The sequence below is a fragment of the Ptychodera flava genome, chromosome 19 (assembly GCF_041260155.1).
Source record: "Ptychodera flava strain L36383 chromosome 19, AS_Pfla_20210202, whole genome shotgun sequence".
NCBI lineage: Eukaryota > Metazoa > Hemichordata > Enteropneusta > Ptychoderidae > Ptychodera > Ptychodera flava.
In genome coordinates, this window is record NC_091946.1 from 6,875,882 (window position 1) to 6,894,683 (window position 18,802).

The window sequence follows — 18,802 nt, forward strand, 5'->3', positions numbered from 1 at the left end:
TTTAACAGAAAATATATTGGGAATCTACAGCTGTAGCAGTCATTTTCTGAAGGGTCCCACAAAATCACAGTATTGCCAACTCGCATGCCTTTTTGTTAAATCTGTATTCTTCTAAGTCATCTGCTGAGATTGATTTTTGACAATAGGTATCAAAAAAGGTAATTTACTGGTCTTTAAAATGACATATGGTAATATGGAATATCTTGTTTAGGTTTTATGAAATATGACCAAAGCTTACCCATACCCCAAGGTTTACACAGAAAATGACAGCGAATCTGATGTCAATTTTTTAACAAGACAGCTCTTGTATATGTTTATTAGGTAAAGCTTAGAGTACAATATAACTTAAGGTTAAAATTATTTGTACAATGCATAACATTAACAAAATACAATAAAATGATATGAAGTCAACGGAGAATCTGTCGAACCGTGTCTTGATGACAAGGTAGTTTTAGCGCCGAAAATACATCACAAAACATATACGTTATATTATTTCATTGCAGTCCTAATAGAAAGTTTTCATACATACTCGCCTATACTACACTACACCAGTACACTGTGACTGACCGCCTCTGAAATAACGCACATGCAATCACATTATAAAATATCCATTTAGTATTACACATATATATGTCATACACACATGCGCAATGAGATGTTTTCATTTTTACCCACTGACATTCCTTGAATTATTGTTAGTACGAAAATATATAAAAATGCACCAAATTTTATCTTATCATTTATCACCGTTTTTACGATAAAATTTCCCAAAGTGGCGGAAAGTACAATTTTAAGGCTATTTAAAATTCTGTTTTATAAAGTTGCATTGTATAAGTTGAGTAAAATACCGATGAGTGTACGTTGACGAATCTCCATAAAGTTTCGGGAGATCACACACAGAACCAAAGATGTCTTCTGCTGTGAGTGAAGGTGGATGCTCCTGTGTGATTTTGTTAATTCTATGGGGGTACGGGGGTTGGAGGCAATAAAAGAGATGAATGAAGACCCCCTTTCGATACTGTAATGTTCTTATGAAATACACGTTGAGGGCGATGTGCATCTTCCGACAGGTTGAGACCACCGACACTTACTCTTCAAAATTCCTTCCACTGACAAACACTGACTGATGCGCAGCGTTGATCTTTCCCGACAGCTCACAGACAAGCAATCAATCAACATCACGCAACTTTCCCAAAAGTCCTACATAGTTGTCATTTCAGCCTCTCGTTTCTGTGCACCGGAAATCTTATTTCTTCCACGCCTTTTATTAATAAGTGGGAAAAAGAAAGAACTTTCAGAAGTCACTCATAGCGAATAATGCCGATCACAAAGGTAAGGTTGTCCTTTTCACTGGCCTACCAGATGAAAAATGTTCTTACATTACCAGTTTTTTTGCACGTAGTAATCCTATTCGCAGAGGTAATGTGCGTAAACAAAGCATGGGCGTGTGAAAAACAGTGCAGAGGAGTGGGGGAACGATAAAATGCAGTCATTCAATTACGTCACACAAGGATCAAAATATTAAAGACACAAACCCTAATACGCACCTTATTCTAAAAGTCTAATCGGGATAATGTGTGAAAACATGGTTCTGAAGAAGTGAGACGATGCGTTTGCTTTGGGTGTAAACGACAGATTGCTTTAAAACACGTATCAGTGATAGGTGTGCTGTAGCCTAACAGTAAATAGTACAACCCATAAGTCCTATGATTACATCCTTCACTTACCTAAACTGTACGATGAATATAATAATAACCCAAAACGCTGACACGCAGTCGAAGATAAGCCAGATCGTCAAATACTGATTAGGCGTCTGAAAAAAAAACGATCAATTATAATGAGTATCTTTGTTTTACAACTTGCACGTCTTTTCCTCATATATAAATACACATAACACATACATACATACATACATACATACATACATACATACATACATACATACATACATACATACATACACACACACATACACACACACATACATACATACATACATACATACATACATACATACATACATACATACATACACATACATACATACATATTACATACCCTTTTTTAACGATATGATTTTAGAGCTGTATAAGCTCTGTTTTACAGAGCAAAACTAATTGTAAATTCATCAACAATAAGCTGAGAGTGTAATATCGAGTCTGCACGTGTTATAATTTCAAATATAGTTGTTTGGAAAAAAGCGTCCAAAATAAATATATTCGTGTAATCAAGGTAATCTATTGACCATTTTCCAATGCAGCCAACTGGGAATGGAACTCATGAAATACGAGTATCTCATGGCATACATACCAACATCCAGAGTGGCTTCTTCAGTCGTTTGGCGCCGTGGCAGTCATTTGTCGTGATAGAGGGCGCTGATGCACACCAGTACAAAGACAGCATCCAATCCAAGTTCACAGACCAAGTGTTCGTCCAAATGTTTGCGTCAGTGTTGGACCTATTGATAAAATAATTCAAGTTAAAACATCCTAGATTAGATGTGTAAGGGTAGACATGAATATTTGTCCAAAAGGAGGGGTCGTCGGAAATGCGCTCAAACGTCGTATGGGTCTTATACCATGCGACAATTGTCAATGTACATTTGGTAGTTGATGAAAGTTCAAAACATATTTGTCATGATGTACATCGTAACATTTAAATGATGCAGCTACATTGGCATGATGCATCTAGATTGAAAAACATTCCTTGTAAGCAGAAAAGCCGCACTAGCACAGTTCCAATACAATGGATATCGATCCCAACGCACACATAACCACAAACGAGAGTTACATATCTTACTTTATTTTTTTGAAATCATATCCAACGTAATAATTTTCAACTTCCTCATGGGCCCTATGGTCGTTGCGAAGTATTGTTACCACCGCGTCTCCTTCGGGTTTAAATTCATAATACTGGAAGATAAAAGATGAAAACAGTGACGAAAAAAATAGTTCCCAGACACAGGTGAGGTATGTTTCACATCACAAAGAAATCTCAATATTCAGAAATGATACGTCCCAATCGAAGTCAATGTTTATTGTTCAAACAGCTTTTATATCGTCAGCGTTGTAAGATAAAGACACACACAGATAAGATAAAGACACACATACACACACAACTTAAAATCTAATTAAATCAAGTATAGATTATATATATATATATCTAATTAAATCAAGTATAGATTATATATATCTCATTAAATCAAGTATAGGTTGAGTCATGCTGCATATTGTTGTACTTCTTTCAAGATGTTTTCTTTCTGTTTGGTATTAAAGTTCTGGTCAATAAAGTATGGGCGACTTTCAAAAGACAAATAATATTTCAGGGTGAACCCAGAGAAGGGCCGCAAATGCACAACATCATCATAAAAAATCTTAGAATTATATTCCAAGTCAGTAAAATAACACACAGGTTATCTGATAAACCGATCTTTTCTGTCTTCACTTATCGACCAACTGCAATAGCGCTTGTAAGTTTGGCAGCAATCATGTGTGAAAGGTACTGTAGCCATGAGGGCACTGTTAAATGGCAGATGAATTTGCCGAAAGTTTACACGCATTTTATTCCAAGTTTTGCACGGGATCTGATAGGCGCTGACACACGTTCTCTATTTGTGTAAAGTTGTCGTTTTGAAAAAAGAAGAGTAAAATTAGACGGTGTTCATTCTTGTGAACGAAAGCGTTTGATTTGGCAAAGGTTCAAAGCTTTTATAGAAATCGTTTTGATAAAAACCGAACAGACTGAACGTAAATTTAAGAAGTTCTCACAAAGTCGTCGGCGGAAATCCCCGCATCTTCAACAGCATCCCGTATCGATTGAAACCACGTCTGGTCGTAAGGGTGGCCCTCTGGTGGCGGCCTTGCGTCGAACATGAAACTTAAGTTGTACTTGTTTGTCAGCTCTAACACTTCGGCCAGGGTCGGAATGGTCTGGTTGCGATAACTGCGTACCCTCTCTGCTGAAAGTGATGACGTGGTCCCGAACGGGTCGTCCTGAAGGCGATAATGGTGTACATCTTTAGTGGTGAAGAAAATTTTGGCAGTGATCGTAATTTTGCACTACTGGTCTCCTTAAGCACTTCTTGCTCATTTACCTCTCGCGTTTTGGCTTTACTTAGTCAGGTGTAAATATGTGAAAGTATACAAAGTGCCACGCTTTAGTAACGCTTAGGCTGTACAGTTTTCATCCGCTTTTCAGAGCCGATTTCAAAGGTGGTCAGCTAAGTACAATTTTTACGCCAAGATTGGAGGGTAATGTCTAAAAAGACACGACATACTTGCAAACGGGCGTTTTATATAACTGGTCAACACATACCTCCAGAAACCACGACCCAGCGTCGAGTTGTTTGAGTTCTGATATCATGAAGGAACTGCTTTTCTTTCCTTCTTGTTGGGGAAAGACCTCCGCGACGTTCGTCACCCGTGTCAAGATGTCATCGTGTACCATAAAGGGAACACCATCGTAGCTGTAAGACATTCATTTCAATGTTATAGATAATCACAAAGGCTTGGAAAGATTCAATTAGTCTTATAATTTGCAATTTCAAATTCAAAAAGTGATGTATCTATGTCTGTGTATGTATGTATGTATGTATGTATGTATGTACGTATGTATGTCGGTTTGTAGGTATAGGTAGGTATACAATAGATGCTAGTCGATACGTGACCATTATGAAACTCAAAAGAAGGAATACTTGGTCTTGTTTCGTAACCAGTTCATGTCCTATTTCCCTGCACACTTTATCGAGTATCTTCCTTCGCTCCAGGAGCAGATATCGGGGATACACACAGACAAATGCGCACGAAGAAAGAGGTAGCAGGTAAACGCGTCAGATTTCATGTATAATGTCATTGCGCCTTACCTGATTTTGCAATCTGATTCAATAGCAAACACCTGACATTCTTCAATGGCGATGACAAACGACGCGATGGTATTCTCCGGAGCAACCTTTTCAAAAAAACCCAAAAAACATAATAAGCTTATCTTTTTTATTCTCGTCATCGCTCGCGTCACTTTGAACAATGCCCGTGTGTTTTTCCTCTTTGAGATTCGTGCGTTCTGCAAAATCCAAAAAACCGTAGTTTGTCCGTACAATTGGCTAGCATTCAAGCAAAACATTTCATAATATCGTATCAGTGAAGCCAACATAGTCTATGGGTAGAGATGACTTCCGTTCATGCAAATGAAACGCAACACAAGAAAAAATATATCACTTTGAACTAAAAGAGTGTAAAATCAGAACAGTGATGTATCACCGCAGTGGTTATAGGTAAGAGGTTAACCGCATATCACATCATTATTTCCAAATATCAAGGACCAAAGGCAAATTTCGTATTGGCTTTTACTTTGTCGGGGTTTATGACATCCATCGCTAGCTTTCTCTTGTCCATATCTGAAATCAAACTATTTAAAATTTGAAATTTTTTAGAGCTTGCACTTGTAGTAATTAGTCGAGTAGAGTTGTTTTCGGAAACTGATTCTAATGATTAAATCTTTTAGCTCTCGCAAGAACCTTGGCAACTATCGAATCGATGTCTTTGTCTTGAAACATTTCGTTCTTGTTAAATGTTTGTTGAAGCAAAGTTTACTCTCGAATTGTGCATTTCGAGATATTGTCTGCCCCGAAAAAAGTTACTGACTGCGCGGAAATCGCGCACAAAACAGCAAGCACAGACGTCCCATATATGAGTGTCCCACCAACACACAGTGTAGCGACCTGTAACTTTGCTGTTATTTCTAGTCATAATACTCCCTCGGAAAAGACAAAATATAGCCTGTCATTCAGATTTGGTGACGTGCATGACGTGGAGTGTTACGAAAAGTCAAATTTATCATATGCTTTACTTGGGCGATCACAGATGACAAAGTACCACCTTTATACTACATTTGCCGTTTTACCTAGGCAAACATGGTAAAACCGTGGTACTTTTTCTACTTTGCCTGGGTGGGTAAAGTACACTACAAACTTGACTTTTCGTACACAGCGCGCGAGGGGCGCGTACGTACGTGTGCATAACAGCCAACGACCTAGTTGCGGTTCAGTCTCCATGGATACTATAGTGCAACTTGATGTTCATCTTTTGATAGCGATAAACTTTGAAAGCAGAACTTGAAGCACTATATCTTTTGATAGCGATAAACTTTGAAAGCAGAACTTGAAGCACTATATCGATGATGAAATTATGAAAAATTCCAACTTTAGCATTTTGTAGGCACGCTGCAGTGACGATCAATCTTGATCGCAATGAAACACAATCGTTTGATCGGCGCCCGGGAGGGATATTTCTGACATTTGAATTTCATACGGGGGTGTGCCGCCGAATTCGAAAACATTATCCCATGTACATTCCAAAAATATGACCCATTGCTAGGGATTTGATTGACATATTTGGGGAATTTTCAAATTTATTCTGTTGTATGTGAAAGTTTCCTGAAGCATGGGACATTTGCTTTGTTATCGAACCATGCTTGGATGAAAAATCGACCCATGTTTAGGGATTTTTTCGTGAGAAAGTGACCATTCGGCAGCGCATATTATCATGATCTAACCCTCAAATTTGGGCCAAATCGTGTCCACGGTAGGTCAAATTCTGAGTCGGGGAAATCTGTGGGTGACAAATCGACAGAAGATGGAGAGCATCCGAGCTTATCACAAGCTGACAAACATCATGATGTCGATGTAATTACGGGTACTACATGCGACATAGACAAAGCAATTGAACTGGGCTACGACCGTAATGATATCGGGAAGCGCTTCCTAGGAGGGAAAACCAATATCAACAGTGACTACCCCCTAAAATGTCAAGTCTGCCCCCTAATTTTGATGAATGGGGCAGATCGTGCCCCTTTAAATGAACATGCAGAGAAAACACTGTTTATTTCGTGTCACTCAATGTTAGTATTGAGCTGAACGCGGAACCTGTTCGAAGGTGTGAATTACTTCGGCTTAAACCCTGACCTCGACTTGCTTGTTACGGTCCAATCACATCGATGAAAGCACGCCGATTACTCCAAAATACAAAAGTGAAAGGATTTGAGTCACAAATGATTTCAAGGACACACCTGTTTTCAGAAATCGTCTGCGTTTCTTTTAATGCAGAAATTTACTTACCCTTTCGGCTCCACGATGACCAAGTAACAGCGGTTTCCTGGGAGTTGCGTCATGATCAAGAATGCACGGAGAGCTTATAGCAAGAGGGCTAAGATATAGCAACATCAGTAGACCAAAATAGAGTGTAGTGGCGATAATACACGAAACTGTTCTGTCTGAAAAGATTAGAAGACATAGTTATTTCGATATTTATCATCATTAATGCCTACCGCCTGCAACGCGATCGTATTCAGAGTTATTTCAATTACACGCAATTTGCGAAATCCACGCGAGTGAAATATTTAAAAATAATAATTGACGTAGATAAGAAAATGTGCGGGTATGAATGCGTCGAATACCGCTAATCTCGAAGCTTAGATTTGTTATCTCGTAATTCTCAAAGGGCGAGGTAATATCGTTTTTATTACGCTGGTGTAGCATGAACTTCCGACATGGGTTCTGGCAGTCCGTCAAGTTATATGTACATCAGTACAAGGTGTACACATTGCAGAAATAATGTGACCTGCTAATAACTAAAGTCTGCCCTCCCAAGAAATTTTGAACATTTCGGAATACGATGCTTCAGCTAAATCACAGACTTTAGAGCGAGACTCTCTCTAGGGTATATGGCCAAACTTAACACAGTTTGTTTCGAATGGTGAGCGGTGAGAAAAATATGCTTCATGGAAATTCTACTGATTGCCCGTGTCCCGAAATTGTTACAAAAAGTCATTAACACCAAGTGTGGAAAAATCATTACCTTTATACCACAAAAGCGCAAAACATCCAGCCATCAACCAAGTTAAAAATGTGATCACTATCACTGCACAGATTTGAAAGAACGGCGCTAAAAACTGAAATAAAATGGAACAGTAAGGAGAGATGATGTTATTTTGGTATGTTGAAAAATAAATAATAAAGATCATATTATTTTTGAAGACATAAAAATACAAAAGGGAAGTTAGTGTGTACATCTTCCTTGAATGACGGAGGTAAAGCAGTAACGGTGTTATATATTTCAAGGAACGATGCACAAACAAACATACTTCTTGGAAAAGTTTACTCTGTTTTCCGTAATAAGCTTACATATAGACGGTCATATTTTGACCATAGGCTTGAAGTGTTGTAAATGCTGAAATAATGGACAAGGAATGCTCATTGAGAATTTGATTTATGAATTTACCTTCATTGAAAGACTAAGCAACGTCCAAGTTTCCGAATAAAAAAAACTCAATAAGGCCCGTGAGTAGCAACCCGTATAAAAATAAAATGAATATTAGCACTGAAAATAAATCGACATAGACAATTGTAAGACTCAAATATTACAACGACCATACTTATTTATAGGAAACAATGCATGCAAAATGTGTGTGTCGTTCGAGAAACGCGTCGGGGCTTTACAAGGATAGGTTGGGCGATTTCGTTTTAATCAAAGACAATTTATCAGTTGAAATTCTTTCAACATTGTTGATACCTGCCTGTTTAATATAATAAAACTGACATGCTAATTTCCATGAAAACTTAAAAACAAGCAACTTTTCGATGTTGACTAATATATGACTATAACGTCTTCATACCGTTTAGCGTAAACTATGTGTTCATTTGCAATTGTGGATTCTTACGTGAGATGAATGGAAGTTCAGCATTCCAAACTCCTTACGATAACAATAATGAATGCATAATGAAGTATTCATGGCACTGTTCTCAATAAAAGAGCACGTATATTATGTAATCCTGTTTTTAAAAATAGCGTTATTCATCTAAATAATGACATGATTGAATGATAAACCCACATTGTTGCACGTTATAGGTGCTGATGGGGTATGCAATGTTTGCAGGCATGATCTCGATGGCACAAATTTAAAGCAGAAGTAAGACACATTCAACACACAACTTCCATATGTAGCGATCGATGGTTCAGCAACTGGACATTCACAGCTATTTTTTCTGATGGCTATGTCTACAGATGACGATCACTACCTGTTCATTCCTAAAATTGGTCGACCAGGATCTGCTGCGTTTTGGATAATGCTGTGATAGAAAAGGAAGCGAAACCCGCGGTTGTTTGGATTGTAACCACCTGGGATTAAATGACTTCAACAATTTATAGGTTTTGAACACTACAACACTTCTATAATGTACGTCTTGCAGCACTTATTACAAACTTTAGCGAGTAACGAAAAATAGTCAAAATAAACGTACACACTCTGAGTTGTCACACGTTGTTTTTGGCCGATCCCTAACCGACGCCATCTTTGGATGACTCAAACCATTTTGACTATGAATTTCAAAATTTCTTGACATGTATACAGTGCCACGTGGCAAAGATGTTCAAATACCATCATATTAATAATATTTTCTTTCTTGGTCTCAAGTAAGTAGATGTAAGTAAGTAGACGCCAAACTATGACAAATCTCTGTCTTCAATAAACAGGCATCAATAAAGTCTTAGTGACAACATTAATCTATAAATCTACTGTTGGAAAACTATTCTGCTATTTAAAATCAAATAAGCCATAACGCACACACATTACAGATTTATTTTAATAAAAAACCCTCTAAATTTGTTAACAGACGATGTTGCTATGCCCATGGTGCTAGCCCGTCCAAATTACGATAGTACATTAAGCATTCAGTTGTTATCGCTGCGGAGGGGGTGGGTTGTCATCGTGTCATCTTAGGTTGGGGTTTACGTCTCATGGTCAAATACAAATTCGGCGAAATATGCTCAATCTGACAAGACGTTTATGTTTGCAAGACGAAATGTTTCAGAGTAACAGATTTGAAAAGGTGTATACTGGACATACATTTTTATCGTGGTTATGCTACCGTAGAGATGTGGACTGCCGTCGAAATCGGACCAGCATAAACCAAGTATGGCAGTCGGCTTCCTTCATTTAATTCAGCATGGAACATACTTGAAGGTCAAAAGTCAAGTATGTGCCTGATCTTATTCACGCTAGTAAAGTTCACTTTGCGATTGCAACTGTACAATAAAGGCACGTTAAATCCAGCTTATTGCACATTCTACAGCGCACATTGTTGTGAAATGGCAGTCAATGAAGCATATTGTTTGAAACCTGTTCTAACATACCTTATTTGCCCAGTGTATATACAACTGCTGTTTAAAAATGAAATGAATGACGGCCAAAGTCTGTAAATAAATTAAAAACATGTTTACCATGACTTATAGCGGCAGTTACAAAACTTGAGGCTAATGAGAGAGAGAGAGAGAGAGAGAGAGAGAGAGAGAGAGAGAGAGAGAGAGAGAGAGAGAGAGAGAGAGAGAGAGAATTGTCCAACTCAAGACGGTCAATGTCGACCAAAATGTCTACAAATCAGTATCTCCAAATAATTTTTTAAAGTCGAATTTCTTGTTACGGAAAGTATATGGGATGGGAGCAATCGTATAGTTTGTTACCGACATGTGCATTCAATATTTGAAGAATGAAATAGAAGGATATTGTCACTGATTAAACAAGCAGAAAAACCTCAACGAGGGCCCTTTGTCATCGATTATTAAAAATGACAGTATCGTCTTCTGTAAAATCAGAAACCGTCCTTCCGAGGAACAATAGTGGTTCAAGTTTTCTTGCCAAATCTAGAATCAAAAGCAAATGCTTGCACTAAACTCAATAAGTCTGTGTCGGCTTTCAACTTTAGGATGGCTTTGGCTGTTCATATAAGAGAAATTTGCTGAAGGAAAATATCTTGTTAGTGTTGGTGTTCGTTCCATGAGCTTAAGCTTAGGCTATAGACTGTGTTTATCAAGCTGAATTGCATTGAAGTTGCTTACCAAGGCGATCGACGTCAAGACAAAAAATATGATAGAGAGTACCAGTATTATACTGTACATGTCCTCTTCCCTTCCTGTTTTATCCCAATAACCCCTGGGAAAAATGAAGGAATCAGACATCCTAGTAAGTCATTCGAACTCCTGAAAATCGTATATGACAATATCCGCCATGTGCTACCATAGGTGAATACTATTATAATAGGTAAAACCCGGAATTCGAATTGACCACGGTACAAACAAACTCACGTGTGTAAACGCGCATAGACGAATGTGTATTTCCACACGCGTTTGTGCACATGTGGGTTTGTTTGTACCGCGATCACGTGATCTCTCAGACGTACTGAGTCTGCAGAACGCATCGCGTCCTTTTTATTCTGGAGTAGAACCATTAAGACTAAAAAGTTCAATTTCCCCGGGGAGGGGACATGAGGAAAGAAGTGGTAATAACTGTTATTGAAGAAAAACTAAAATAGAAAATACTTTCATCTCACAAGTGCACAGGGCTAAAAGTTCTGAAAGGATAAATGACATGTGATGAAATCAATGTGAAAAATAAAATCCTTAGATCATTTTTGGAAATGTACATTGGTAATAATAAAACTACTCTAAACGAAAATGATATTTTTACTTATCGATGATAATAATAATAAGTATGATATATATATATTATATATACATATATATATATATATATATATATATATATATATATATATATATATATATATATATATATATATATATATATATATATATATATATATATATATATATATATCGTGAAACCCCATGAGCTTCATCTTTATGAAATGCAACTTATGTAAAAATGCTTGTCGATGCCTGTGTTTAACTGCAGACTGTTTATGGCTGCCGTCAATATACGCGTAAGCGAGCCTAATTCGATTAAATCCATGACCGGGTATTGAAATAATGACACTTCAAAGACAACTTATGACTAATAACGGGAGTCCAAAAGGTCTACCCGAAGATTTGATGGTATTTTATGGTGAGTAAAATGCAGTAAAAGATACACTAATAGGGCGTTGATTGATTTGAAGAAATATAAAACAATCTAACTTTCTTACCAATTGAATCTCGCTTCGTCATTTTTTGTAATAATCCAAGAGTACATCACAATCAGATTGAGAATGAAAGCCACGACTAGTAACGTGAAGAAACCACCAATCGATCTAAAGATACAAGTCATCATATGATTGAACATTACAGATTCGTCTTTTTTTAAGTAAAACTGAATGAGTTACGTGATTGTTTCAAACTTCTGAATCTCATCTCACGGATATCTACATTATCCCATCTGTACTTTGTTTCTGGTTTTCTCTCGTCTGGTATTTTAGCCCGTCTGAAGTCTGGCCGTACCAATCTCTATGTATTTAAGTAGTTACGTCAATGAGTTCAACATTGTATGTGTAACCACGGTCCCTCCACAGGGAGGGAGGGACCGTGGTGCATGGTGCCAAACAGACTGTCTATAATGCCAATCTTACTAAAATCATAGGGATGGCAATGTTTCAACCTTTGCTTGTTCTTTGCTGTTAGTCGCCGATCAGCTGACGAGAATAGCAAAAGAACGACACAAGGATGAAGCCATCGGCATCAGATTTGCACGATCGATGCTGAAATAAACTCTCTGCAAAATTTAACGTTTCATCCACTGCTACCTAGGCAACCTACCAGTTTGGTTTTACCGGTCGATCTGGAAGACGCTTTCCATCGACATCCTAGCAGACCAACGGTAACGGATTTACACGGATTACAACACCCCATTCTGGCGTTAACTTGTGGGGCTTCGGTGGTAGAACATCCGCTAGTGGGGAAAGCAAATAAAACAAGGCGGCACGATATTTGAAATGGATATTATAGGGATGTTACGGTAAATGCGACGCTCTCTAATTATGCAATGGACCAGTTAATGGTATAGGCCGAAAGTTCACTTTCCAGTCTTCCGTCTTTGCCCACATCATTTAGCATCGCCGGTCAATGTCATGTCAATGCAACAATGTAATTCATAATATAGTTATATAACAGCGCTTGTAACCCTTTGGAAAATACACTTACACAATTTGCATTTACATCGCTCTAGACTTTTGGCAGATTAGTCGGTGACATTGCAGACGCAAGATCGAATTTACGTTATTAGAAACATGCGATTAATTGTTAAAGTAATGTACACTGGCACAGTAGCCTATACCCTAACAGTAACACTGCATCATTCATGACATAATCTGCTATGTTATGTGCGATATTAGAAGTCACTGGTATCACGTGAAATCTGAGGTCGAGATGCGTGGTAACTGGGTGAAGCTTTTCGGTCATTGACTATAAACGTTGCAAGGTGACGCATGTTGTTCAAGCATTATAATGTGAACCTTTATGGTGTCATTGGTGACCTTAATAAGCAAAGAAGCCATTGTAGTTTTCGGTGTTGTATTATGCAGATTATGTTTGGAAGTTACGAAGTATCCGTCGACGTGTGCGACACGGCATCCGATGACTGCTGCATGCTATTCGTTTAAACCTGATTCAATGTCATGTCTATCTACACAACGTCTGACAAAATTTTAGCCAAAGCAGTACATGTACCGCGCCAGTGTTTCATTGCGAACAAACATGGTGGAAGCATTCGAGCCGAACGCAAGGCACCATTTTACAAGTGGTATAGCCACAAACTGATGACGTCAAAGATCTGCGTACTTATGGAAATGAGGTCAAAGGTTACGTTCTAAAAGGGGCGATAAATTATTTTGGGGTAAGAGTTAGGAATGGGGGCTTGGAAACTTAGGGGAAATGATTGAAAAAGAAGGGTCCCAATTTTTTACTATCTTCACTCCTTTCCCTCATTTTGTAGTATCCTATTACTCTATCCATGTCTTCTTCAGCCAGCCTGATACCTTGGTGGAAGCAATGGTTAATTAATGACATGGGAGAGAAGTGTTATTTTTTTACACAACAACTATTACCGCTGCCATGGGTCGAACCCTGCACCTCAAGCATGTGAAGCACTACCTATAACCTGCACTCCACGAGAACAAGTTGCCAGGGATGCAATGTTTCATATAAACGTTAGGATGATAATGCTAAGCAGGAACTGATTAATTTATAATGTTCACTTGTAATGATTTGAACGTCTTTTACGCATTTCCTTCTTTTATTGAATTTATGCCTCTGCATTGATTGCTTTATTGCCTGTCTTTATATTTTTCTCTGCATTGTCGTGTTTGTTGTATGTGCAGATTTGTTATTGTTTGAATATTTTTCATATTATTTGTTGTATTTGCACAGTTAAAGTATAAAATTGTCACTTGTTTAGGATGTTTTATATGTTGAAAACTTTGTGTTTGACATTTATTTTTGAATTTGTCATTTGCTGCCTTTTTTACAATACGAAAGGTGTGTGTTTCGTTTTTGACAGGATACACTTTTATATAAAAGTGGTTCATCACTCAACATGTATGAAATGCAATATTTCATTGCTATTGTAGATGAAAACGTGAACAATTCGTTGGATATGCCACGGAAATAACATAAAAATTTCACCCATCGAAAGAAGCCTAAAGAAGCGAACGAAATTCGCTGCAAATATAATAATTTAAGGTCCATACACTGTCACTAGCACGAACTTCGTCTGGTTTGTGCATTCCCAGTGTCACACATCAGCGGCAGTGGCCTCCTGAGTTGTAAACTTAGGCGTGATATTAGTTTTTAGACCGTCTCAAAACATTTGGCATAATATGGTGTTATGTGCAGAGTTGCAATGAATCGATGAAGGGGACTGTAAACTTGAAGGACAGAGAATTGAAATACGTTGAACAAGTAAAATCCACGCCTCAGCTTTATCGTCGAAACGCCTCCGCCACATGAACTCATAAAGATAAGTTGGAAATAAGTCTGAAGATGTGAAGCCAATCCAAGTTCGCATGGCATGCATCCACATGCCTTCAAAGGTGTTGGTGTGGGCGAAGGTTTTAGGATCCACAAAATGAAGACAATGATTAGCGGTGAAATGAGAGAACTGAGGAGACTTGGACAACGAAGAATAAGGCCCCTGTCACCTATCAGAATAATACTGTAACCTGGAGGAACAATTCGATAAAGTATTGGCATTACGTACGCCAGTCAAGAGAAATTAAAAAGCAAGTACAAATATCGCGACCAATGACTCTAATCACCAAATGCCTGTCACTTTGTCGACTCAAGCTGTATTTGGACTTCCGGAACTTGAATTCATTATAGAGTTGTTTTTTTTTTACATCCGTGTATTCATAAATTTCCATAATACAGCCTGGCTAAAAATCTATTGGGAGGCATGATCGCAAAGATAAAGGGAAAAAAATTGTGGACAAAAAATTAAACCAATCAATAACAGAGTTTGAACTAATGTACAGGTGTGATTTTTGGTCTGTAGAAGAAGTAATGCAAATGAAAACATACAAAGATTTTTTGGCCGTCATATTGATTATTATTTGCATTTGAATGAACTCTGAATTCTGTTACATAACAGTGTGCCGTCTTTGGCAACGGCTATATTGAAAAGGGGTCAATATGGCCATTGCCGTCGGGGTCAGTTTGTAGATGACAACAAATTGATGAATAAAACGTGAGAGGGGACATATTGTACCCGGAATGAGACGGAATTATTGCCGCGATCACATGAACTAACTAACCCTAACCCTAAAAAGTCTGTGATGGTCTTCATTTGCTTGATTTGTGTCGGGTGAAGCACAGTGGGAGCCAGAAATTGGGGTTAGCTGACCAAATTGTCGGAACTCCGCTCGCTTCGCTCGCTCCGTTCCGACAATTTGGTCAGCTAACCCCAATTCCTGGCCCCCACTGTACTTCACCCGATACAAAAACTAAGCAGTCGGAAATTGTGACAGTGATTTGAAGAAAGTGCAAATTTATATTATTTTAACCTTATTAGTTAGTCAGTGCCGCAATTACGGGGCGTCTGTGTTTTGTGTACGGCGATTTTGACGTCATCAGTTTGTGGCTATACCACTTGTAAAATGGTGCCGAACGCAATATACGAGGTCATGAGCGACAGGCACGATCCTGGGTACATGGGTGTGAGATGAAACTCTGCAACACGTTGAAAATTCACGCTCGAGTTTGAAAGCATATACACAAACCTTGGCTGTAGTCCGTGATATTGACCACAGAAATAGGGAGTACTTATATACAGCGTTCAGACTGCATATGATGTGGAGATCTTACGATGGCCCGTCATGTACATGTACACTATCCGCCATGAGACAGTAAATATACACACTATACGCCGTCAGTGACCTTTCATTTTTTACGACACGCTTTGTTAGGTCACCCTTGTTTTGAATGACAATTGAACTCTGTTCAGTTCGAATGCTTCCACCACGTTTGTACACAATGAAACATTGGCGTGGTACATGTACTGCCTTGGCACAAATTTTATAATTATAAGGCAACGCCTATTATTCTTACGTTACATAGCCTAAATATATATTTAGGAGTCGCATTTATTTTATAAGTTCATGTCAACATAAGCTTAAGCTTAAAATTAGGCACATTTTTAATATCGTTTAGCTACTGTCAATATATGATGAGGTAAAATCTTATATTATACTGTAATTTAAATATGTGACTGGGAAACTTCTGACATATTTATATAATAAGCTTAGTGTCACTATGATTAGGTTATGTGTTTATATTATAAAGTAAAGCCAACTATGATAAGAAACACCTTTACATAATTTGGTAGCGATAATATATGATTTAAAGGGGGAATTTAAAATCCTACGGACGGAAGTGGGCGGCTGCTCCGCCTTTCATTTTAATAGAGCCATAGGCCTAGTGTATTAATGCTGTTGTTATCAACTATGTAAATACAATAACGTTGTTGACCGATAATCCCGATGTCCTTAGCATATTTATTTCCTACTATAAAGCATCATGTGAATAACGGTCTCACTGTAGAGATGGAGATGGAGAGGGAGCTGGAGACGAAAGCTTGATCTGCACAAGTAGTCCATAGCGATTCGGGCCCATCCCACGCCATCCTGTTCGTTTTAGCTTCAATTATTATGAGGGGATGTGTTGGAGGAAATTAAGGGTGATCCATCATGTAAAATGTAACCCTTCCCCTGATGTCCCTTACAAAAATGTTACCCTCTCCCCTCGAAACTCAAAAGTTTGAAATGTGTATAACCTTGATAGAACTGCTGACTTTGTTATATATATATTACGAGTAAAGATATTAAAGGACACTTGCTTTAACTTTGGGTCATTCTTTTATTTACTGAGTTTTCTTTTCTGTTATCAAATGTTGTTTCCCGGCCATCTCCCCATAGCATGTTTGAATCCAAAGTATAAAGTTCTGCTTGACAACAAAGCCCATACGCGGGTAATGACTACTAGCGCTGAAAAATGAATTTTTGTCCGGACTTGAATTCAATTTTCAACTATAACAATTGTTGACTGTGCAAATATACGCTGTGTTCAGAAGCTGAATACTCATGGACATTTCATCATACCTTAACGATTTGAACCAGACACTGAAGTTGATACACAGAACAAAATTGTAATAAAATTGCAAAAATTCACAGCTAATGGAGCTTTAAGGCTGGTTAATACGGCAGTCATACATTTGTGTCATACTTATAGTGCAGGGCTTTCATTAACAGCCGTCAGGCGGCGATTTTTCGCCGCCTGACAACGGAGGATCGCCGGTTGAAAACATATATCGATATCCCTTCTTTCACCCTTATTATCTGCGTTTACATAGAAAACGGAACGATTGCCGGTTGAAATCAAACACCGAGCTTTCTTTTGTAGATAAGCTTCTTACCTTGGTGTCATTTTCAACTGCAGTGGCGATGATAACGATGATATTAAGCGTCAAATTAGGTTGTTTTATGCCAGAGCTAACACGTTAATCCGCGAGTTTTGGAACTGTTCGTACTCGGTCAAAACTAGACTTTTTATAAAACATATTGTACTTCTATGTATTGCTCACATCTTTGGAGTAAGTTTGCAAATCAGTGTATCAATAATGTTCGCGTTGCTTAAAACAACGGTTTTAGAATTTTGTTTGGTATTGACAAAAAATTAAGTATCTCGAACACTTTGTTCAGAGCAACATTTTGACTTTCGAAAGAAAACAGCGCACTTTACGCTCGAAGTTTTCTATGAGGTGGTTGAATAGTGAAAATTCTCTTATTAGTGCTGGTATCGATGGTATCGATATATTATGTGTGGTAGCCTGTTCTGGAAAATACTTTTATTGATTGCTTTTAAAGTTTTCTCTGTCTGATATTTTTCATTTCCATCGTGTGCTAGTTTTTTATAGTTTGTGTCCCCCCTTTTTTTCTGTACATTTTGGTGTATGAGCTGGCTCTCGAAATTAACAAATAAATAAATAAATAAATAAATAAATAAATAAATAAATAAATAAATAAATAAATAAATAAATAAATAAATAAATAAATAAATAAATCCGTTTACCCTTTATGATCGGCTTTTACACAGAATTATAAAAAAGTTACATTTGAAAATCATGATGTCTTCTACGCTTCAATTAAGGGCGAATCTATAACGCGAACTTGCTTCGCTATCTAATTTCCGCATACGAAAGCGTCACTCATAATCAGATAATGCTATGATCTAATTGTCAAATCAAGTCGATCGATATTGATGCGTCGCGTCATCTGATCGTCAAATGTCGGATCCTGTGATTCGTCTATTGTGTTCTACTTGTTCAACTGGTTCACCTTATACCATTTCAAGCGGCTGCCAGGGCTGGCGACGACTTTCTTTGATTTATGGTGGGTCGGGAGGAAAGAAAAGAAGTAATTTTAAATATTTCAAATTCTTGAAAGTCAACAATTTATGCCACGATAAGGATTTACAATGGAATACGGACGTTT

At 37.8% G+C, this 18,802-nt stretch overlaps 1 protein-coding gene and 2 long non-coding RNA genes across 3 annotated transcripts; all 3 read right to left on the minus strand.

Moving 5' to 3' along the window:
* Positions 1–281: 281 nt before the first annotated feature.
* Positions 282–8,371, minus strand: LOC139118465 (glycerophosphoinositol inositolphosphodiesterase GDPD2-like). The gene is made up of 10 exons (XM_070681760.1): positions 8,274–8,371; positions 7,851–7,944; positions 7,112–7,266; positions 4,862–4,947; positions 4,315–4,465; positions 3,768–3,992; positions 2,800–2,912; positions 2,311–2,458; positions 1,728–1,813; positions 282–1,261 (listed from the first exon to the last, which is right to left on the minus strand). Exons 1-10 carry the CDS (start codon positions 8,277–8,279, stop codon positions 1,201–1,203), a joined length of 1,125 nt encoding a protein of 374 aa, XP_070537861.1. The 5' UTR covers positions 8,280–8,371; the 3' UTR covers positions 282–1,200.
* A 691-nt stretch (positions 8,372–9,062) lies between these two features.
* On the minus strand, positions 9,063–12,077 carry LOC139118466 (uncharacterized). Its single transcript, XR_011548734.1, has 4 exons — positions 11,972–12,077; positions 10,887–10,980; positions 10,185–10,244; positions 9,063–9,121 (listed from the first exon to the last, which is right to left on the minus strand). It is a non-coding gene; the product is annotated as an uncharacterized lncRNA (long non-coding RNA).
* LOC139118467 (uncharacterized) lies at positions 12,066–16,185 on the minus strand. Its single transcript, XR_011548735.1, has 3 exons — positions 16,034–16,185; positions 12,579–12,711; positions 12,066–12,076 (listed from the first exon to the last, which is right to left on the minus strand). It is a non-coding gene; the product is annotated as an uncharacterized lncRNA (long non-coding RNA).
* Positions 16,186–18,802: the final 2,617 nt, after the last annotated feature.